The sequence below is a fragment of the Trachurus trachurus genome (assembly GCF_905171665.1).
Source record: "Trachurus trachurus genome assembly, chromosome: 8".
NCBI classification, from domain to species: Eukaryota; Metazoa; Chordata; class Actinopteri; order Carangiformes; family Carangidae; genus Trachurus; species Trachurus trachurus.
The window spans coordinates 7,385,841-7,409,874 of record NC_139905.1 but is presented as its reverse complement, the minus strand read 5'-3'; the positions used below and the strand labels follow the sequence as shown (position 1 = coordinate 7,409,874).

Genomic DNA, 24,034 nt, shown 5'->3' with positions numbered 1-24,034 from the left:
TGGATCTGAGCGTTGTTGCACTTTGAACGAGACGCGTCACTCAAACGTTCTCACAGACTCCGATCCGGCATCACCGGGGGGGTTTCCAACAGACAAACACACTTTCCAATAAAAACAATTCATCTGACAGTTTAATGGCCGCAGCCTGGCGCGCTGCCTGATGCCTGACGCCCATGACATGCTGCCGGTCGTCCTGGAGACGGAGGCCAAAGCACCTGCGTTTGAAAAGGGGGCGGTGGGGCGTTTTCAGAGGAGGAGGGCACGCCGGGTCACCTCGTCACGGGTTAAGTCAGCGGATACACCGGCTGACCCCAGATATGCCCACGGAGGACATGAATGATTCAGACGGGCTCCTGAAAGACACAGCATCACCTGCACCTGCCCGATGTCCTGCTTTTCACCTGAGAGCTATTCATCCCCTGACAACCAGGATCATCTCAGCGGGGGACTAATTACCCCCCATCACACAGGGAGAGGGGGAGAGAGGGAGAGAGGGAGTGGGATAGCAGAGGAGGAGATCGCAAAAACCTCCATCTCCACTGCAAAAACTCAAGTATCTTACCAAGAATATCATTATACTTAAAATAAGACTCATCACATTAAAAAGTAGCTTGTTTTTAGACACTTTTTACTTCTCTCAAGGATATTTTAACTTGAAATAAGTTTTTCTTTCTTTTTACAAGCACAAAAAACTTGCTTTCACTGGCAGATTTTTCTACTTATTTCAAGAGAAAATTTGTTTGAAACAAGTGAAAATGATCCAAAAACAAGTTCATTTTTAAGTGATGAGTCTTGTTTTAAGTGGAAAGAGATTAGTTTTGACTAGAAATGAGACATTTTGACAAGAAATAAGACAAATATTCTTGGAAAGATTTTGAGTTTTTGCAGTAACGTACTCTCCTCTGATCAAACTCTGGTTCTGGCTTTTGTCTTTTGGAGATAAAAGCCGACGGTCGTGTTGCGTAACGCTGACGTGAACAACATCTTCGGCTGCGTCCGCCTCTCTTTGGAGGCGGCACGGCAGAAACCTGAACAGAGACACGCAGAGGTCATTTGAGATGTCAGGGTGGCGCCCGGCTCCTATTGTGCTCTGCTCTGTCACCAGCAGCTTAATACTCCACTGAAATGTTGAGCGCAGCCCGCCAGAGATGGAAGAGAAGAAGAAGAAGAAGAAGAAGAAGAAGAAGTATTCTGCTGGCTCGGGCACAAACTCGGTCTGTGTGGGTCCTAAATCCTCAAAGAAAACCTCAACGAGCTCAACGATAAAGAAGATCAGTTACAACTCAACACTAATTAACAACTTCTCCTGAACTGCTTCATCTCTGCTGCCCACATCAGCCAGGTGTTTTCCATCAGCTGACAGAGGAACAGCACCTGTGTGACATCACTGCCTGGAGTGTAGTTACCGTGGCAACTTACCAGAAGTGAAGGACAACTAGCATAGTCAAAATATCTATTTTAGTGCTGCATGTTGTCAATAATGATCCAGTGTTTCTTTAAACGTTAAACAGCAGTATCCTAACTTTATTATTTTACACTTTCTGTGGTTTGTGTTTTATTTTAAGTGTTTATCCATAAGATAATCAGTTTTTCCTATGTGTGTGTGATAATGTATGGTTTTTTATTATTTGTTTGGGTTTTCTCCATGTCTGGTGGTGTGCATTGTGTGACTGAACGTAAGAAAGAATTTCCCGTTCTGTTTTGTTGAAATTGTGATTTCACATGACAAAGTCAAACAGTGCAAACATTTTCTGCGTATTGCAACATACCCCTCCCTCCCTGTGGCATCTATCTATCTATCTATCTATCTATCTATCTATCTATCTATCTATCTATCTATCTATCTAACAAAAGTACTTAATTGAGCAAAAGTGCCCTGAGATGGTCTTTGTTACTTGAAATGACTAGATAGATAGATAGATAGATAGATAGATAGATAGATAGATAGATAGATAGATCGATCTAGTCATTTCAAGTAACAAAGACCATCTACTTTTGTTGACACTTATTATTCACATATAAATCTGAGTGTATGAGAATATATACATACATACTGTATATATCAGACGCTTATATAGCCTAGCTACTGTTTTTAACTTGTGTTTTAAATGTTCCCAATTCCATGGTATGTTTTTTTCATTATTATTCAGAATTCATAATTGCTTACATCTTATCATAATAGCTAGAATTTATCAGGTATCATACCACTTCTACTGCTCTTATTATAATACAGTAAAAGTAGGTACCAAAGTGCTTATATGATTTTCCACACTATAAACAAAGTACTCAAAATATTAAACAAAAACAACATTGAAAATCAAAGAAATTTGTGACTTTTGTTTCATTAGTTGACATTTGCTGAGTTATTTCGTTGCTCTGACCTTGGACACACCATCCTCGCAGCTCTGGATGCGGCACCGGAGCTTTGACTCCAGCTCTGCCACGGTACGGGGAGGGGGGCTCTGTCCCCGTCTCTGTCCCTCCCCGGTCACCGAGTCTTTATCCGGTCCCTCGGAGCCGTCGACATCCACATCCACCGGACCGTCCGTGCGCGTTTCGCCGGCGGTCGAGTCGCTCCACCGGACCTTCACCTCCCCGAGGCTGAGCTGCTTCAGCACGGCGTGGAGCAGCGCGTTGAGGGCGCTGAAGTTGACAGTCGCCTGCTGAGGAACCCCGAAGGAAATGTTCAACAGCTCATGCAGCGTGATGTTGTCCTCCGACATGTTTGTCTGTTTGATTGTGTGTTTGTTTGTGAACGGGAACACAACCGTTACTTAAAGTTAAGCTAACGTTAGCTCGCGTATTAAACTATATTTTAGCAAATAATTCCCGCTTTGAAGGACACATAAACATAGTGGATAACATTTAAAAAAGAAACATTAAAAAAAAGAAAGAAAAAAAAGTCACGTTGGTGTTTCTATAAGGTTAATAATCTTGTCCAGCATCCACCCGGGCACCGTTAATCTCGGACGTTTGTTGAATGTGAAAATGTTCAAGAGAAAACGGTATCACAGCGACGTCAAGCGTGACACATTCACCGGAAACAGTTAGAAGCCCTTCAACGTAAAGCAACGAACTCAAACGACAACGGAATAAAACGTATATTTTCAACCCAACCATGCTTACCCCATCTTTTTATTCCATATATTTATTCATATCTATTATCTTTTCGACCCATTTATGAGGTAAAGTTGTGAAGAAGAAAAAAAATGTATGAAAACAAATTCACTTGTGCTTTTATTTTTAAACTTCTGACCGGATATAGTATTTAGCTGCTTCTCACTTGACGTCACGGATTCCCACGTTGGAGTCAACTCGGAGCGTTACCGGTTGCTAGGCAACAACAGGCAAATCAGGCTGCGTTCACGGAATGGGAAAAATATGATCAGTGTTGACACTCGGATCTTTTACTAAAGTAAAACTACAAAAGTGTCAGAAGTAAAATACACTCAAAAAGGAAGATTTATATGATTTATATGAAGTCATTCGACTGAATAGTCAGTTACAGAAGGACCATTTACTAACTATAACAGTGTGAATTGCATTATGACATTTAAAGGGGCAGTGTGTAGCCTAATATTTGTCAAGGTTTATTGGCAAAATTTGAATATACTACCAATGAATGTATTTGTATAATGTATAATATATCCATCCAACCAGAGAGCACGTTCGTAAATAAACAATAGAATTATTTAATAGATAAATAATAGAATCAGATTGTTTTCCCCTCATTTTACACACTGGACCTTTAACTTTTTAATGTAAGTGTATCAGTACCTCAAAACTATGTAAGCACGCAAATGTAGCCTACTTACTTTCCACCTTTTTATGGGAACAATGTTTTTTTAAATCATTAAACATGAGATAATAAAGACTTTCATATTTAAGCTCCCGTTCATCCCTGTTAACTACTGCCCTTTTAAGTAATAGCTTGTTTTGGTTTATTTCAATGAAGCATGGAACTAATGTTCAAAATAACATTTTATTGATAATAAAAACAAGCAAGCAAAGGTTCAGGTGCCAGTCTTAATTACTACATTCAAGTATAAAATCATCTTCAAAGTACACATGCATTTCCCTTAATATCCTCGAGATTGATTGCATCCACTTCAGTCGCAATATGAAACAAAACTTGAGTAAACCCGCCCCCTTATGTTATGTTATATTTGGCAATAAATTACCCAACATATGTACTGTAATTCATGAATTGACACTTACACAAAAAAGAGGAAAAAAAGACTACAGCATGTACGACGCAGCTCCGTGTTGCCCGTTCCCACCACAACATTACATAAAGCTGTGACATGTCTAAAAGGCCCATGTTTAGCACTGTGATGGTTTGGGAATCAGTTTGAAATGGATCGAGGGGAATGGCTCCATCAGTGCTGGTAATTAAAAAGAAATGAGCAAGACTCAGCGTCTGCAGCTACGTTAGCAGCTCTGGGACGCTGTAATTCTCATTTGTAAGGAAACTAAACCGCAAGACACACAAGTGAAGGTCCATAGTATGCTCTGAAGTAAATGTAAAAACTGAGTAAAGGTCTTTGGTAACTTATTTCTGAAAGGGTTTATCATGTTGGAAGCATGAAGGTGTTTACATATGAGTGTGGCAGTTTCCATATTTTACATCCTTCCCAAGGTTATGAAAATTCAACCTATGAGAAATGTGAATGTTTTTGCCAAATCTCTGGGAAAACCATTCAATAGTTTATGAGATATTTCAGTCACACAGATATAGTAGCTGAAATAAAAATTCCAGTGCTGTTACAGATGTTGAAATAACATTCCTCATTCATCATATTGTTATTTCACATTTCTCCTTGAAACATCTTCCCATTAGTTAAAATATCAGAGAAAAGGACTTGTTTTATCTTTATTTTTGTAACGCCCCCCCCCCCCATTCGTTTCATCTGAACTAAATGCAGTCACCCACTTGTAATTATGAGAATTTTCTTGGAGTCACGGGGTCATCCTCAAGACGATCTGGGTCTTATTACAGCTAAATCAATTATGTCGTATTAAATGTCGGATGAGCGTGTGTCTCAAGAAGAAGAACAGCTTAGCTGATGTGCAAGGGTGAAAATGGATTTCACACTCAAACAAAAGTGAAGAGAAAAGAGTTCAGTTTCTTGATAATGTTTCCCTTTAAGCTGCTCCACTCCCAGGTTGTGTAATATCTTCAATCTAAAGTCAGCGTCAGGAGGTCGGAGGCTGCTAAATGACTCCAGATTGCAGAGTGTCTGTCATAAAAGTTAATTTTGAGGTTGTGATCACCTCGTGACAGGGGAGTAAAGCAGTAGACACACAACCTGGCTGCATCTCAGCCGGGTTGTGTGTGTGTAGCGTTTCCTTTCCTTTTGCAATTCAGGGAGTGCAGACACATGGAGCCCAGGAGTGGCCGTTCTGTCAGTGTTTCAGAGTTGATTTAGTGCCAAGTGAAGAAGTCCCACAGCAAGGCAGAGGGATCGATCTGGTATTATCCTACTTTAAAATGGCTTAAAACGACATGAAAAGACTAAACAGAATCAATAATGTGTCTCTGAGCTAAACGGCGTGGTGAGGATTATGAACAGCTGTGCATGTGTGTTTGTGTTCATGGTGATGACCGAACATGTCACCCAGTGCAACAGTGGCAACAAGGCTGCTGGTTTTGGTCTTTTCATGGGGTTTGCTGAGAAAAAAAAAATAGAATAATACCAGATTTCTAGAAGAACTACAGGATTTGTTTAAAAACATTCTCCATGTTTTTGGGTGTCAATGAATTGATAAGGACTAAATCAGGTGCAGGCATCTGCAAAAAGCTGTTTACAGGTTCAGATTGATTTCCTACAGGGATGGACTTTTATTTTTAAGAGCAAGAGCCATTGTTTTTAACCAGAAATAGCCGTTATATTACAATGTTCCAATCCAGACTCCACAAAAAAAAATCAGTAATTTCACCTCACAGAAGTTGCTGCTCTGCCGCTTCCACCATCTGTTCATTTCTTTGTGTTATTGACAGAAAGTCACAGAGTCTGGTGGCTTTTAACATAGCAACACAACAGCTGTTTCTGGTTAAAAGAAAAAATGAATGACTGTGTGTCACCATCAATCAGTTTCACTCAAAAACATGTGAAATAAGGCCCAGATTCACAAATGCTGGAGTTGTCCTTTAAGAGACTAAATGTGCAGCCAGAGCAGCTGCAAACGTTAAAACCTGCAGCGGATTTTCAGTGTTGTTAGTGTAACTCCTCAGGAGCTCCTCAGGCACTAGCAGTGGGCCCATTAACATTATTTTATATCAATGCTGACAGGCCGTCAATCAAAAGTGCTTGATACATGATTTAGACATTTCTACCCATCATGCGAGTATATTTTCATTTTCAGTTTAGATTGATGACAATAGTGTGTGCACAACATGATGAAACAGAGGCCGGGAATGAAGCTGAATGAGGTATATCTGCTGTGCACACACTAACCCCACCTCCCCCCGATGCCTTTAGATTTAGTACAGAAAAATATTGAGTGTTTGCAGCCACTGCCGGGCTCCGTACCGACCGGGTGGCTCCGTAAAATCTAAACATACCACAGTGTCAGTCTCTGTTGGCAGAGCCCGGGATACCTTCATCATCCCTGGCTGATTCATCCAGCTGTGGAGAGCGAAACATATCCAGCTGTGCCCTCCACGTCCTCACCAGAAGCCAGAAATCAGATGCTGTCGTAGTCCGATTCCCGCCGCGTGGACTCGGCCCACCACTCGGCCACGAAGAAGGTCATCGAGCCCAGAAAACCGGCCAGAACCAGGATGAGCAGCTGCCAGTGCAGCAGTAGGTAGTTACTGTAGAAGAAGGCCAGAGCCGCCATGATGGACTGCAGGGGAAATAACAAGACGTTACGATGAATTAGTGACACTGAATGTAGTTCAAACGTACAACAGCATATTATATATATGCAACAACTGTGCCAGTGTTTGATGTAAAGTCACCTGGATGAACTTGAAGACGGCGAAGGCGGGAGCGCTGTTTTCGCGGAACGTGAAGCCAATGATGCTGAGAAGCTGAGTGTTGAAGCAGCTGTCGCCCAAACCGAGCAGGAAGCTGCAGAGCAACGCCACGCCGATACTGGACCACAACACAGAGACGTTCAGGTGAGCAGGAGGAGGCACTTACACTGGCTGATGTGACACAATGACCATATAATATACATATTTTTCACCGGCCAAATGAAAAAATCATGCCCTGTTTGACTAAAAGTATTCGCCGACGCCTTAACCGTTAAGGCGGTCGTTAATAACGTTTTTAGTATAAAAATCCAACTTAAGCAACATTTAAAAAGCTGCACATCCTGGCAGCTGAGAGTATTACTGTCATGTTTTGTCCCTTCTCTGTTAAATATAAAAGGAGGCTGAAAATGAGGGAGCTGTGCACCACCGACATGCACCAAAAAAACAAGCACGGCGCATCGAATGTGCGCCGCTACGGCGTTGTGTTGGGTTGTTAGCGTGTATGAAGTGCATAAAACGTTTCATCGCCGGTGATCAGATGTGGCAGATTTAAGGCCCAATCCCATTTCACCCCTTGGCCCTACCACTTACCCCTACCCCTCCGTTTTGCGCGTTCACGTGTAGGGGTAGGGGTGTCCCAATCCCCGTTAGGACGGAGGGGTAGGGGGAAGTGGTAGGGCTACATAGCCCTCCAAACGGAGATTTTTCAGAGGCACACTCCAAACGGAGGGGTATGAAAAGTTTCCCAGAATGCATCTTGCTGCAGCCGGCAGCGGTGGCTGTAAAACGAAAAGCTGTTTTATTTCTCACTGTAGCGCGGTTATTACGTCACTTTATTAAGTTTTAATATTTTTTCTTGCGAGAAAGTAACTATTTAGGTCCCAAATGTGCGGTTAGGTTATCCAAATGACGGCGGGTTAGAAGTTTGCTCCCACGATTTTTCGGAGAAGTGAAGCTCCAGGAGGAGCGGCTCCTCACAGAGGCAGCAGCCGGTCTGCAGCACTGCTCCGCCGGCGAAAGTACGTCCTCGTCCCGGTCCCGCCGGGAGAGAAGGCGGTCGTTAATTAACTTATCCGCGGGTTTTTAGAGGTTTACCACCAGCATGTTAAATTCTTTTCAGCATTTAAATGTTGGTCTCATTGATGAAATCTGACAATTGTGGCAGTAGCATTAGTTTATTTGGATGAAAAGTTATGCTTCATGTACCAGTCAGAGGAGCAGGCAGCGCTGCCTCTGGGCTCTGTGTACAGAAATCACCACATTTACATCAGTAAATAAATGTTTTACAATGAACCGATCAGTCTGCATTAAGTTTTATCTTATTTTATTACCGTAAGTTATATGGAACACGCTATTTGATTTCTGGCAAAAGCTCGCCGCATCAGCTTACGTAAAAGCCAGTGAGACTACGTGATGACGTATGTGATTGTTGAAGGGGTGTCCCAATTCGGAGGGGTTGACTTTCTACCCCTACCCCTTGTAGCTCCGTTTCAAGGGGCGAGGGGCAAGGGGTAGGGGAAGGGGTAGGGGTAAAAAAGAGAAATGGGATTGGGCCTTAGGCTTGTTCAACCACTGCCGGCAGATTTTTTCAGAGGCAATTTATAATTAGCGGGATGATGAGTAATAAACTCTTCACATCTGGGTTTTGTTCCTGTTGCATCCCTATAGGGGCGAGCTGTAGAGATAAACTCTGTGGTGTGTGTTTTTGTTTTACACGACAAACTCATTTTCTACCCGCCATTGGCGCTTGGCGGGTGTTCATTTTACACCCTGCCTCCACAGCAAAACAACAACTGAGTTGAGCGTTTTATATAAACAAACAGTAGCACCAAACAGCAGCTCACACTGTTCGTCCTCCTCCTCTGCTGTGACTCTGTCATGATGGTTTCACTTCCAGTTTGAATTAAGATTTTCAAGACACATAAAATAAAGTTCACTCTGCTGTGTGTGTGTCTGTTTCTTTTATTACAGCCTCACATAAAACCTCTGTGATAATGTGCTGACGTTCACAGTGTGACAGCTGAGTCATGTTTGCCATGCAGCAGAAAAGAGGAACTGTGGATTGAGACCAAGAGTTTCAGTGGTCAAACCCGAGTTCAACTTTGAGTTAACATTTCCTCCACGATGGACACAAATCGACCAAACAGACATCCGATTGAATGTGTTACTGGTTGCTAGGCGACGCTCCGCTCGTCCTACCTGGGGTTGATGTAGGCCTGCAGATCTGTCCCTGCCTCCGGGGCCAGGGGAGCGTCGCTGGCGATGTTCAGGAAAATCAGGTAGAAGGCGACAAAGTGCGTGATGAGCCCCAGCAGCACCACCGGGTTCCTCCCAAACCGGTTGCACTTGTTCAGCATCCCGAACACGCCCCCTCCTGGCAGGACAGCACACACAGAGGAAGGAAAAGTCAACGACTCGTCTCACAGCCTCGTGACTCTTCCTCAGGTCGTGTCCTCCTTGTTGCCTCTGCAGCGAAGTGAAGTGAAAGTAATGACGACGACTCACCTAAGATCTCGCCGATGCCAATGCAGATCCCAGAGATGCCGATGAGACTCTTTGCATCTTTGCCGAAGCGGGTCATGGCTCCGATGCACGTCCCGTACACGCCGCTGTAGAAGGTGAGCTCCAGACCTGGTCGACCACAGACAGCAGCGTGTTGTTGAGACCTCAGAATTTTATTCTTAATTATCCTTCTATTCTCTATGCACTAATTTTATGAACTGATCTGTTGTCTTGTTGTTGAATGATGATGTTTATTGTGCAGCTGAGCAACTGAATTTCCCTCGGGATAAATAAAGTATTTATCTATCTATCTATCTATCTATCTATCTATCTATCTATCTATCTATCTATCTATCTATCTATCTATCTATCTATCTATCTATCTATCTATTGTATCTATCCATCTACCTACCTACCTACCTACTGTATCTATCCATCTACTGTATCTATCTATCTATCCATCTACTGTATCTATCTATCTATCTATCTATCTATCTATCTATCTATCTATCTATTGTATCCATCCATCTATCCATCTATCTATCTATCCATCTACTGTATCTATCTATCTACTGTATCTATCTATCTATCTATCTATCTATCTATCGTATCTATCTATCTATTGTATCTATCCATCTACCTACCTACCTACCTACCTACCTACTGTATCTATCCATCTACTGTATCTATCTACCTATCCATCTACTGTATCTATCTATCTATCTATCTATCTATCTATCTATCCATCTATCTACTGTATCTCTCTCTTCATATCTATCTATCTATCTATCTATCCATCTATCTACTGTATCTCTCTCTTCATATCTATCTATCTATCTATCTATCCATCTATCTACTGTATCTCTCTCTTCATATTTATCTATTGTATCTCTCTCTTCATATCTATCTATCTATCTATCTATCTATCTATCCATCTATCTACTGTATCTCTCTCTTCATATCTATCTATCTATCTATCTATCCATCTATCTACTGTATCTCTCTCTTCATATCTATCTATCTATCTATCTATCCATCTATCTACTGTATCTCTCTCTTCATATTTATCTATTGTATCTCTCTCTTCATATCTATCTATCTATCTATCTATCTATTGTATCTCTCTCTTCATATCTATCTATCTATCTATCTATCTATCTATCTATCTATCTATCTATCTATCTATCTATCTATCTATCTATCTATCTATCTATCAGCGCACACCTCAACACGTCTGGTCGTGTTTTCACCCACCTGTGTATCCGATGGAGACGCTCAGCAGCAGCATCTCTTTGGTGACAAATATTTTACACGACTGGACTGCAAAACAACAACAAGATGGGAGTTAGTTCTGTTTGTTACTGAGGGTTGAAGCCTGATGGAGACAACGTTTATTCCTGTGAACTCACCAAAAGCGTCTAGAGCCTGGGACCAAAGGCTCGCTTGAGGCGCGCTGAAGAGGAGGAGAAAGAAAAACAACACACATCAGCTGCAAAATGAGACACGGACACCGATACAGCTGGAGCTCAGTCTCTCTCCACATTTCACAGACTCATTTTCTTTTGGACATTTTCACCTTTTGACTCGTCCCTGAACTGGACTTGGTTGCTGCGGCGACTGTTTCACCGCAGTTTCAAAGACAAATGTAGGAAAGACAACAAAAGGATAGCATTTACAGTTAAAGGTCACCTGTCTCATCCTGTACTGTAATATTGTTCCTGCTCCAGGAGGGATGACCCATCTGTCCTTAAAAAATATGTTTTCCGGGAAGTTTCAAGGCAACTTTCCAGAATCTATGTGGGTTTTTTTTTGTGCTAATCTTATTTAAAATATGTCAAGAGGCTCAAGAGGATTGCTGCCAAAAGTTTTGTGTCGCCTAACAACAGATATCAATAAGCATCAAGGGCCGGACCCGGGGCCCCTGCAGCCCCCTGCAGTCAATTAAGTTTAAAAATGTGTTTTTATGTCAGAGTTGCATTATTGCTGTGATGTTATTAGGGCTGCAAATTACAAGTGTCTTCATTTCAGATCAGGCTGTCATAATTTTTAATGTAAATTTGATGAGTTTGATGAGAGAAACCAAGAAATCCCATTAGCCTCTGTAGCGTAGCTCTGAGCAGCTCGCGGCTCTGCTCCGTTGATCTAAAAATAGCTTGCACCAACAATTAAAGGTAACAAACCTACTGCTATGACTATAGGGATTATGGCAATGGGCCAATTGGCCAAAATGTTGAACTATCCCTTTAAACTTTGCCGATTTTTTCCCAGTACATTTTATATAGAGTTACACCATTGGCTGGCTGTTGCTCTTTCAAAACGATCTTGTTATAACACAATCAGGGGCTGTTCACAGCTGACAACTTACGTCAGTGCTCTTATTGTGTAGCGTTGTCTGACTGTTCAACCCTGTGCTCACTGACTGAATTTCACGCATATTGTGATATAATATTTGTGCTGTTGTTTGTGTTGTGGATGTTTTGTCTGTGCTCAGGCGCGGCAGATTAAATCAGCCTTGTGGCTACTCTGTCATATCTTCAGAAATGTAATTAATGTGCGTCGCCCCTGGCAACAGCATGGCTAAAGTGAACTCACCTGACTGTGGAGCTCTCTGTGGACTCGGCCTGCAGCAGCGCCTCCGCCGCCGCCTCAGAGGAAGAGGTTTCGGGGTCGGGCTTCCGGATCAGAAAGAAGAGGAAGCATCCGACCAGGCTGATCACGGTCAGAGAGATGAACACCGTCTGACGGTCTTTGTCTGAGACAAACCACATGAGTCACGCTCTTAAAATGACACTTCCCACCAGAAGTCACTACGGGAACTACTAACATATGAACAGAAATAAATAACACACACTGTGTGTTGTGCATGTGAGGCAGAGACAGAACTGACCTGTTATATGAACGTGTCCATGCCAGACACAGTAAATGTAGAGATTTCCAAAGAACAAGCTGCAGAGAGATAAAGAATCGTCAACAGAGCTCAAGACTTACAGATAAAGGGAAAGGTCAGATTAATGAAAGCGCCGACCAGGCACAGGAAGTCAATGGCCCCTGGACAATGTATTCATCAAATCGGTTTGTTTCATTCCCCCCTCGGATTTGTTGTGTTTGTCTATTTCCTGTGCTTAAGTGGTTTTACCTGAACTGCAGCAGAGCCCAGAATATGCCGCTGTTTCTTCCTATGGTGGAGTCAGTGGAGTTGATGGTGAGCACATTTCCCTGAGCCGTCCACAGCACTAGAGCACAGGGTGGAAAATAAATATAAATACATGTACACACAAAGGAAAGTAAAACATTTAAAAGGTTTTTGGTTACTGTCTTCATTACCTGCTGCTCCTATTCCAACCAACACTGACGCTGTGTAGAAGCTCCATGTGTACGGGTAAATAAACATGGCGATGTAGCCGCTGCAGAAATTAAAAAACAAAACAATATTAAGACGTGTGTAAAGTCTGATCTAGCATGAGGAGGCGGTGGCTGGAAAATTGTTGGTCTGTGTGTGTTTACCTGTACAAAAGGCCACTAAAGAACATGGACAGCTGTGGTCCAATGACGGCCACCACCGACGGAGCGATCAGGTTGGATGCAGAGAAAACCCCATAGATGATGGCCATGCTGCGGAGAGGAGGAGGAATCGACAACAAATGCAGATTAAAACAAAATAAAGGAATACATGTGGGAAAGCACTGAAATACATGAGACATACAAACGAGGAAATGGTTTACATGAGCAGCACAGATGCTGACATATTTTTATTTCCATGAAATTTTCCATCAAGTATTTATAGATCTCAGCAATTTCAGCATTTGCGCAAACTAAAGAATGAATTTACTCTCAAAGATTTTCCTTGTTTATGTGACAAGATTAAGGGTCTTGTAGGATGTTTGGTGAAATCCTGACTAATTAACTAATTTCGGTTCCTAGAAGTGGTTTACCTAAGATTCGGTTATCCCTCAGCAATTAGTGAGTGAGACAGATTTGATTATAGAAGGTGCCCTTAGGTCTGTATCAATGCTGGTCAAGTTTTCAAGTCCATGAAACCATAGCCTGACATCTGTATGAATACTGTGCACTGCAGCGTGAGGGAAATATAATGTAACACAGTAAGTGCATGAGTGTGAATGGATACCAGCAGTTTACCTCGTGTATCCGCTCCCATGGAACTCGGTGCTATTGAAGCTCTTGATGACCGTTTGCTGTAGAGATTAAAAAAAAAAAAAAAAGATGTGAGTAAAGTCTGAGTTTGACATGTGATCAGTCTTGTAATGTAATATATGCATCAATAAACCCATCCTACCTCTATATTGCCACATGTTTGAAACGCTGTGAACATGAACATAAAGCCAAATCCTAGGATAATGATGTTTAAAAGCCTCTTTCCCTCCGGACTCATTTTGGCAGCTATTGGTCAGTTCCCGGAGGAGATGAATACCCAGAAAAATGTCTACAGGAGTGAACAGCACATCTGTAAAGAAAAAAAAAGAACAAGGAAGTGAAGCATTTAAGAAACAATCCATGGTGAAAATTGTATAAAATATACTTTCTCTCTTACAACCAAACTCCAATAAAAAATCTGTTGTTTTTCTTGTTGTTTGTTTGTTTTTTATTGTTACGAATCATATCAACTCATGATTTTAATTTGAAGATGCAAAATTATTATTATTTATTTATTTATTTATTTTTGGCATAAAGCAGATCAGAGGGTAACAACTTAATTCCCCTGAATAACATCTTTGGGGTCAACCATCTCTAATAAGGTTTGTTTCAACGACCCTTCCTGCAACGACAGTCAAAGTCTTAAACTTAAAGCTATGTATGTTTGACATAATTATCATCTAGCAGATGTTTTGTCTGATAATTACAAGAAAATGAGAATTCACTTGACATGTTTTTGTCTTCGTGTTCAAATCTTAGGATAAAGAGTGAAGAGTCGAGACAGAGCCAGCTGTTTCCTGGAGACATAAGTGTCTTTTCCTATCTGTAATGTCAAGCTAAAGGAAACAAACAACTTACCAACAGTGCTGAAGCGGCGTAGCTAACCCTGGCTGCTCCTCTTTGTGTTGCTCTCAGTGTGTTGTTATTATTAGCATAGTTAGCTGTTTGCGGACCGTCCGGTGTCCTCAGTCCTCCGTTTTCTCCGTGTTGTCCCACGAAACTTAGTTCAGTAACACGGTTTTCCTTCGTCGGGGAAACGATTCTCAATCTCCACCAGAGCACTTACACTTACACAGCACCGGCGGCGGCGGCACACGGGAGTGGAGCTACAGAGGTTTTGTCATGTGAGTGAATCAGCTGACCGACCTTAGCTGTTAGCCTGTTAGCCTGTTAGCATCAGGCCGCAGATCTACAAAAGCCCCGCGCGGGCGAAACGTCACCAACGGCGAGTCCGCGTGGACCGATCCAGCGGTGTTACCAGTTTGTGGAAAAAGTTTTCAACGTCAGAGCGAGCGCTTATTTAAGTGATTGGACAATATAAAAATTAAATAACATCAAGCTTCAACCTCAAAAACAAAGTATCTTGTTTTAAAACACATAATTTAATCTTTTAAAGTAAGGCCAAAGGGGGAAAAAACAAATATATTTGCACACTTCCGGTCGAAAATAAAGCTTATGGAAAAATAGGTTTTTTAGGTAGCTGATATCAAGAGAAACGAGGTATTCGAGTAGTCTTGGATATATCTAATCGTAAGTATGATCAGATTGATCAGTTAGGACTAAATGTGCGTACATTTTCACCCACATTAAAAGTACATAACTCAATTAAGATCGTTTAGTTTGGTTTATTTCAGTTTGTTTTATTTATATAGCACTTTTCACAGACAAGTGTCACAAAGTGCTTTACACAGAGAGTCAGAAAACAGTTGCGTGTCCACAAAATGGACACATGAATAGAGACAGTAAGTTATATAATGCATACGCTATATACAAAAGCACAATCACAAAATAACACAGTACTAAATGTGCGGGGTTTTTTTTACCCACATTAAACGTATATAACTTAATTAAGGTACGACCATGGCATAATAAATCGTTTGTTAGCGTTTTTATTTTTGAAAAATTGAAATCGACTTCTTTCCGCTTTCCGTAGGAGGGCGCCATTTCCGGGTCGCGCTGCATTTGTTCAGTAGAGGAAGAAGAAGTTCACCTCGCGGGATCACGGCAGCAGACTGGCGGAGCGACCGAGCTGCCCTGGAAACAGTTGATCGTTTCGTGATCGTGTGGCCTGAAAATATCCCAACAGAACGAGGTATTTAGGATCACACACCGCCTTGTGTGTGTTTTGGACTTCTTACAGCCGTCGAGATATAACGTAAACAACAGTTACCGAGGAAAAAGCTGCCGCCAGGTTGCTAAGGAGCGTCACCATGAGTTACGGTAGGCCTCCGCCGGACGTCGACGGCATGACTTCCCTGAAAGTAGACAACCTCACCTACCGCACATCTCCGGAGACACTCAGACGTGTTTTCGAGAAGTACGGCCGAGTGGGCGACGTCTACATCCCCCGAGACCGCTACACGAAAGAGAGCCGCGGCTTCGCCTTTGTGCGGTTCCACGACAAGCGCGACGCGGAAGACGCGATGGACGCCATGGACGGCGCGCTGCTGGACGGCCGGGAGCTGCGGGTCCAGATGGCCCGCTACGGAAGACCCCCGGACTCCCACTACGGCGGCGGAGGAGGTGGTGGAGGTGGAGGAGGAGGCGGCGGAGGAGGAGGAGGTGGAGGTCGGCGTGGTGGTGGTGGAGGAGCGACACGGAGATACGGAGGAGGAGGAGGATATGGTGGCGGCGGTGGTGGCGGTCGCCGAAGCAGAAGGTAAGAAAGAACAAGGAGTAGCATTTGAATAGCAACTTTTTTTTTTATAGATGGACACCCACACCGAGACTCCCATGCAAGATCCAAAGTGGCTTGGGCCTACTAGATAGCACACTTTAAATGTTTTGAAAGAGAAACTCTCCAATTATAATCATAGAGCTCATCAAATTAATCCAAAAATAGGGTAACTTAAAGTGTGATTGTGTTGGATTAAATACAGTAGATAGGGAGGCATCCAAAGGTAAGAACAAGGAGTAACCTTTGGATAGCAACTTTTTATAGATGGGCACCCACACCGAGACTCCCATGCAAGATCGAAAGTGGCTTTGGCCTACTAGATAGCACACTTACATTTTTTTTGAAAGGGAAACTCTCCAATTATAGTCATAGATCTCATCAAATTAATCAAAAATATGGTAATTATTTCCCTGTTTCCCAAGTGTGATTGTGTTGGATTAAATACAGTAGATAAGGGGGGCATCCAAAGGTAAGAACAAGGAGTAACCTTTGAATAGCAACTTTTTATAGATAGGCACCCACACCGAGACTCCCATGCAAGATCGAAAGTGGCTTTGGCCTACTAGATAGCACACTTACATTTTTTTTGAAAGGGAAACTCTCCAATTATAGTCATAGATCTCATCAAATTAATCAAAAATATGGTAATTATTTCCCTGTTTCCCAAGTGTGATTGTGTTGGATTAAATACAGTAGATAAGGGGGGCATCCAAAGGTAAGAACAAGGAGTAACCTTTGAATAGCAACTTTTTATAGATGGACACCCACACCGAGACTCCCATGCAAGATTGAAAGTGGCCTTGGCCTACTCCATAGCACACTTAGGGCCTAAATGTTTTGAAAGGGAAACTCTCCAATTATAGTCATAGATCTTATCACATTAATCAAAAATAGGGTAATTATTTCCCTGTTTCCATTGCTTTCTACAATAATATAATCACAGCTAATCTGCTAAAACTTTAATCCAGATTTAACATTTAGCAACTTTTTATAGATGGACACCCACACCAAGACTCCCATGCAAGATCCAAAGTGGCCTAAATGTTTTGATAGTTAGCTAGGGAAACTCTCCAATTATAGTCATAGATCTCATCAAATTAATCAAAAATAGGGTAATTATTTCCCTGTTTCCAAAGTGTGATTGTGTTGGATCAAATAAATAAGATTTTTTTTAAATAAATAAGAGATAAAAGATTTTTTTTAGGAGAATCGAATGATTTATTAGCACACAGTTATGTTCTGATTGGTTTTTTACAATAAGAGAATCACATCTAATCTGCTACTGTATTTTAATCTAGGTTTTCTGACAGAAATACAACAGACTTATACCTGATCATATTGATATAAGTGAAAAACAATTATTTGCAAAAAGGCGGGAAAAAAACCCATCCATCTAATACAGATGTGACTATTGAGACACCAAGTATATTGGGTCTAAAAATCTAATCTACAATAGGGAAACACAATATATGGCAGGACTCCAGACTGCTCCTCAATTAAAACATTTTACGCCTAAAATTTGACACAGTGCAAGTGAATTTTTCATCTACTTGCACATGTGCAACCAGTGAATTTGCAGTTTTTATTTTTTTTATACACTAGTGAAATGGGGAAGTAGCGACTCAAACGATCAGATATCTGTCATGAATGAAAAGGAAATGTGAATATTTGCTTTGCAAGTCAAATTCACAGTGTGCACTCCTAGTAAGAAAAGGAGGAAGTCCACATAAAGTCTGTACGAGGTGTCTCTGTGGCTCCATTTAGGATTTCTATACGTCACAGTGTGTTCAGTGCCAGATGTTTTCACACCCCAGATAACTCAACCCACTGAATGCATTCAGCTCTTCCCCCAGCCCGAGACACAGAAGACGCAGCAGATCTCGCAGCAGGAGCCGCTCTCGTTCCCGGAGCCGATCCCGCTCCAGCAGATCCAGGTCCAGGTCCTACTCCAGATCCAAGTCCCACTCGCCCAGGAGCAAGAAGGCCAAGGCCAAGTCCAACTCTCGCTCCAGATCCAGGTCCCGGTCCCGGTCGAAGTCCAAGTCCAGGTCCAGAAGCCGCTCCCAGTCCTCCAAAAGGGCGTCCAGGTCCAGGTCTAAGAGCCCCCCCAAGTCAGCAGCAGAAAACGGAGGTGAATCCCCATAGAGCTCAGCCCCAACAGCAGCAGGTGAGTCTTGACCAGATGTTGCCTTAACCCCAGCAATAAGACGGGTTAAAGGGATACTACACCCAAAATCCATAATTCACCAATCTACTCACCGTTATGCAAAGTCATCAAAACGCTTTTGGAGTTCCAGGGGGGGTCCGGCTGGCAACAGATTTTCATATAATGGCGGCAGATTGAGTTCACTTTTGAATCGTCCAAAACACACACTATGAAACATCCAGATACCTCCATACTGCTCGTCTGTACTGACCCAAGTGACCTGAAGCCGCCACATGAAAAAGTTGTTCAGAAAAAATGTATTTGATCTCTGTTTTTATCCTTGTTGTAGTAGTAGCTCCCAGGCTCTGGCTCTGTTGATGTTTGTGCAAATGCTCAAGATTTGCAAATCTCGCACAGCCACTGGGAGCTACTACTACAACAAGGCTAAAAACAGAGATTAAATTAATTTTTTCTGAACAACTTTTTCGTGTGGCGGCTTCAGGACACTTGGGTCAGTACAGACGAGCAGTATGGAGGTATCTGGATGTTTCATAGTGTGTGTTTTGGATGATTCAAAAGTGAACTCTATCCACCGCCATTATATGAAAATCTGTTGCCAGCCGGAACTCCAAAAGCGTTTTGATGATTCTGAAAGTTCTCCGAACCCTTCTTAGGCATGACGGTGAGTAGATAATTGGTGAATTATCGATTTTGGGTGAAGTATCTCTTTAATTTTTTTCCCATGCCTATTTTATCATTAGTTGTTAGCACCAGGGCTGCAGGTGGTCCAGTTAGAAACCTGAATGCAGCTGGTAAGTTTCTCCTCTTTAACAGCTCAGCAGATCCAAGACCAGGTTGAATGTAGTTTTTTATTTTTTTTACATATGAAAAATTAAATATCTAAAAATCTGGAGCAAAGATTGTGTGGTGGTTATTTTGTTATTTTTTTCCTCCAGACTTTCTGTAACACAGGTTCTTGTACACACTCATAGTTCTGAGTGTGTTTTTTTTTTCTTCTTTTGATAAACAAATCTGGACTTCTCTATTTCCCAAGCTGCGGCATCCTGTTTGCTAAAGTGGAGTTTGAGCAGAGCTGAGATGAGCTGAGCTGAGGCAGAGTGAGTTAGGTGGGCGGTGAGCTGCTGCCCGCAGGCCGCCTGCTGCTGGTGAGGGATTCTGTGCAGATTCAGTTGGGGTTTGGTGTCGAGGTACGTCTTGTCTCTCGGCCCTCGGGCTGAAACTGTCTGTCCCTCTGGCCCTGTCCCCAGCCTGGTGGGAGGGGAGGTGGGGGCGCCGGTGCTTGAGGAGCACTGAGGTTTGTCCATCTCTCCACCTCTGTCACTCCCATTTGGTTTCATTTCACCTCCATTTTGTTGATCACTTTTTATTGTTAGACTCAATTTTAAGTGACTGTAGCGGCATCAGAAGGCGGAAATGAAACAGGCAAACATTTCAGAAACTTAAACAGTTAATCGTTATAATGGTTGCTGGTTAATTTGCTGTTGATCAGCTAAACCAGTGGTTCCCAACCTTTTTTGGCTTGTGAACCCATTTTGACATCACAAATTTCTGGCGACCCCACGCCCTCAATCAATATGCGCCGGCTCAGATATTTTTATATGCTGAATTTTATTTGAACTGGATTTATATTTGAGAAAGTGAAAGTATAGATACAGTTGTTTAAGATTGTGTGTAGCATTTTTAATGATAATTTTAAAAAGAATAATAATTCAAAAACTATTTTTATCAGTAATTATTTTTTTAAACAAAATCTAGGCATTTCAGGCGACCCGATTTGAATTCCAGGCGACCCCACGTGGGGTCCCGACCCCAAGGTTGAAAAACACTGAGCTAAACAGTAACTCGACTGATTGTTTCAGCTCTACGAGTTCCCTGGTCTGGGGTTTGAGGTGAAGATCTTTGTTCACACGTCTCCCCACCGCCGCCATCTTCCCACTGTTCACTCTATGAAGGCAAACAATTCTCACACACAGAAATGAAGGCAGTAAATTGGACTATGTGTAAAAAAAAAAAGAAATGAACACGTGGTTTGTGATCATGGACAGAGGGTAAAGTAGATTAATAAATCCTTTTGAGGGTTTGGGTTAAAGTCGAGATGATGAGTCACCTCCATGAACGAAAACATCGTCCTAACTGTGTGTCGTTGTTGTGTCTCAGTTTCAGGTGACGACGTGAGAACTCCTCAGACAGGATCCCAGACAAGCAACAGTGTCCAGCTGTGAAAGGTTATTGTGTGTTCCATGGTTTGGTCTCTTTTATTCATTTGGCGTTAGGAAGATGTTTTTTCATGACATTGATGTGCTATGGTTTAATTTCCGTTTCTTTTTCCCGTTTATGATTTTTTTTTTAAATGTGGGGGAGAGTTTGTGTTCAGTTCTTCCCTCTGCAGCCTGTAGCATGAAGCAAGTTTACCTTAGTCTAGTTTTCTTTGGGTTTTCATTGCCTTGCTAAGCCTGACATTCCTCATCCTGGGTAACTGGTGTCATAATTACAACCCAGTCGCATCACAGAATATCATTATCATTCAGACAAAAGATTCACAATAATACCTAAAAAAAAATATTATTACACTTCTATTACACCTCATTACTTTTATTATATTTCCCTGAAAAATGTTGCATTATGGGTTCTGATTATTTTATCTTTAAAGTATAGAATAATTTGAGTTCAATGTCACATGCGAGAAAGTAGTTAAAGTGCTCAATACAACTCGAGGTGACATCTCCAAGTCTCTTGTCTTGTTAAACCAATAATCCAGAATCCAAAGATTTAGTCCACACTGATGTAAAATAGAATAAAACCGTAAAAAGTTCATTTTTATTTCTTAACATGTAAACATTTCAGTGTTATCTTGTTATTACTTATCACCTTATTGCATCCATCCCTCTCCAGATATTGTAGACATGTTGCATTTTTATTTTAGTCATTGAAATCTACTGTATTGTGGTCATTCGTGTGAGTTAGATGGCGAGCAGGAGTTCATTTCATTTGGTTTTACAGGCATACAGAGATATCGCATCCAAAGTGGCATAAACCATAATAAACATGGAGACATTTTGCTTTTTATTTACATTTATCTTCATCTAAATGCTTCCTCACAAACTTTAACCGCCGCAGCTCAGCATGTGTTCATCAAGCTGGACAGCAGCATGTTTTAGCTTCGATGTTAAATATGTTTCACGTGACACACAGGGGATATAATTCATCAGTTTGAGGAATGTGTCGGGGCAGCGAAGGGTCTTCAGGTTTTTTAACGTATAACTCATCTCCATATATCATTTAATTTTACAGGACATGATTTACTGGACTCAGAGTCTTTGTTTCCTTTTTTTCCTTTTTTGATCCTAATCCTGCTTGTATGTTTTTTTTTTTGTGCACTAGGCGCAGTTGTGTAGCAGTTGAGTATTGCTGGTTAGCTGTTAAGGTGCCGTGTTGCTCTGCTGAGTGCTTGGATGTATCCAGTATTCTCCAGAAAGCTCCTGTGACTACCAGTGGTACGGTCGCTACAGTCTCACCCTTTGTACAATGAAATGTTTTTCCCCATGTGTCCATTGTAGATAAATGTGACTTTGATTAAAGCTCTGGTGTTTTCACTATCCTGGTCTCTTCTTGTATTATTGAGAGTATTAAAGGGCTGATCACATTCTTCAAAACCTCTTTTAAAACTATAATTGTGTGCAAAACCCTGTGTGGACACCTGGGTAAATTACATCATAGCAAGAAAGAAAGAAATGCAACCCCCTGTGTCAGACACTGTACTGCTGATTTACATATTAAATGAAAACATTGAAAAGTAATTGTGGCATATGCAAACATTTTAACACTTGGTGAAATCATTGCTTAACTGTAAGGTGGGGAGAAGAGCAACACCAGGTTTTTTTGACAGAAATACAACAGACTTATACCTAATAGTATCGAAACAAAGTGAAAAACATAATTCTTTGCTAAAGGGGAAAAAAAACATCCGATACAAATGTTGGTCTAAAGTCCCATCTACAATAGGGAAACACAAGATATGGGAAGGCTGCAGACTGCCCCTTAAATTTGAGACAGTGCAACTAATTTTTCCATCTACATGCACATTTGCAACCAGTATATTTTTAACATTTTAACGTTGGTGAAATGTGGAGGGGGCGATTTAAAGAATCTGTAATCTGTCACTACAGGTGTCAGGCCCAAATGTGTGTGTGAGGATTATGAATGGAAAAGGAAATGTGAATATTTGCTTTGCAAGTGGATTTACAGTTTGTGCCCCTAGATTTTTCTGCTTGCACTTGTAAGATTTTAAGTTGGGGGCCACTGTGCTCCTAGTACAAAAAAAAAGTTAGTCTGGAGCCTTGCATGGTAAGAAGATTTATTGATTTATTCAATAATTTTCTCGTGGTCTACCTTTATTCCACGCCAGTCGGTGGCAGTAATGCACCATTCCTTTGTTTTCCAACCCTACAACACAAACAAGGAAGTGAAGTGAGCTGGAGACTGCACTGCAGGACAACCTGAGCATCTTTCTCTCTGAATATCAGGACTTGACCAGTGAACTGGAGAGGAGAGCAGCTGCTGGTGAGTGGTTATAACTGAGCAGTGAGTGGATGTAAGGGGAGGACGAGAGAGATAGAACAACATTTTCCATCTTCATTCCCTGTGTTTACAGTTCATTTTTTTCTCCTTCCTTGGATGATACTCATACGTTTTCACATTAAAATCCTCCCATTCGCTCCTGTACATTAATATCATGATGATTTCTCCACTTGGGACAGTCTGAATCGTAGCGTTAGCATCTGTAGCCCTAGCTTCCTCCCTGTGTGTAGGTGCCAACTTTACGTCATAATGTTTAAACTGAAATCACGGCAGCATCAGCTCGTGTCTGTCAACCTCCGACTGGTAACGATGCGTCCACACGAACAGATTCAGAGCAGCTGTAGTTTCCTGCGAGCCAACACCAGCCCCTCGGCGCCTGGTGTGTTTTTGTACCAAACCAAACCAGTTTCGGTGAAACCACGCCCACTTCCGTGTTGACTCAGGGCTCTGATTGGTTTAAACGAATGTCGAGGCGTTCCTCAACACGGAAGCGGGTCTGGTTTCATCTTGGATCAATGGGTTTCATCTTGGATCAATGGGTTTCATCCAGACTGTGTATAAAAAGTTTCATCGTTATTGTGGATTTATAACAAGATCTAATTAACAAATATAAATATTTATACAAACAATAACTATTTGAGTTCTAATAATGCAGTCATGGCAGTATAACTGTGGGAAACAATAGACTCAGGATTAGATGTTTTCACTGATTAAATGTCTGCAAATTCTCATTTATCCAGCTCAAAGGCATCTCTAGGCAACTGAATCAAGTCAACTGGACTTTGTTTTTGTTTTGCTGGTCTACACCAGTCAGACTAGTCTAATCTACACAAACTGATGAAGCTAGTTGGATAAGGGGCGAAATGTCTTCAAGACAAAAACTAAATACAGTTGACTTGATTCAGTTGCCTATAGTGAGTTGCCCTGCGAGTTTATTTGTGAGGATCCCCATTACCGCTAGTCTTACTCACATTTA

The 24,034-nt window shown here is 41.7% G+C and overlaps 2 protein-coding genes across 4 annotated transcripts; one reads left to right on the top strand and one right to left on the bottom strand.

The window, feature by feature from the left end:
* Window positions 1-4,019: 4,019 nt before the first annotated feature.
* Window positions 4,020-14,752, bottom strand: mfsd11 (major facilitator superfamily domain containing 11). The gene is made up of 14 exons (XM_083977895.1): window positions 14,495-14,752; window positions 13,779-13,946; window positions 13,622-13,677; window positions 12,989-13,096; window positions 12,809-12,888; window positions 12,621-12,717; window positions 12,372-12,430; window positions 12,077-12,236; window positions 10,894-10,937; window positions 10,739-10,804; window positions 9,488-9,613; window positions 9,182-9,356; window positions 6,965-7,100; window positions 4,020-6,849 (listed from the first exon to the last, which is right to left on the bottom strand). The coding sequence occupies exons 2-14, from the start codon at window positions 13,872-13,874 to the stop codon at window positions 6,688-6,690; spliced, it is 1,365 nt and encodes a 454-aa protein (XP_083834021.1). The 5' UTR covers window positions 13,875-13,946; window positions 14,495-14,752; the 3' UTR covers window positions 4,020-6,687.
* Window positions 14,539-22,066, top strand: srsf2b (serine and arginine rich splicing factor 2b). 3 transcript variants are annotated; one of them, XR_014595584.1, is made up of 5 exons: window positions 14,539-14,760; window positions 15,570-16,295; window positions 18,155-18,480; window positions 20,638-20,705; window positions 21,862-22,066. XR_014595584.1 is itself a non-coding variant. In XM_083977897.1 (4 exons), the coding sequence occupies exons 2-3, from the start codon at window positions 15,847-15,849 to the stop codon at window positions 18,456-18,458; spliced, it is 741 nt and encodes a 246-aa protein (XP_083834023.1). In that variant the 5' UTR covers window positions 14,539-14,760; window positions 15,570-15,846; the 3' UTR covers window positions 18,459-18,480; window positions 20,638-22,066. The 3 variants fall into 3 exon arrangements, 2 of the variants coding, with proteins under 2 accessions (XP_083834023.1, XP_083834022.1); XM_083977897.1 differs by having other exon boundaries at window positions 18,167-18,480; window positions 20,638-22,066; XM_083977896.1 differs by having other exon boundaries at window positions 20,638-22,066.
* Window positions 22,067-24,034: the final 1,968 nt, after the last annotated feature.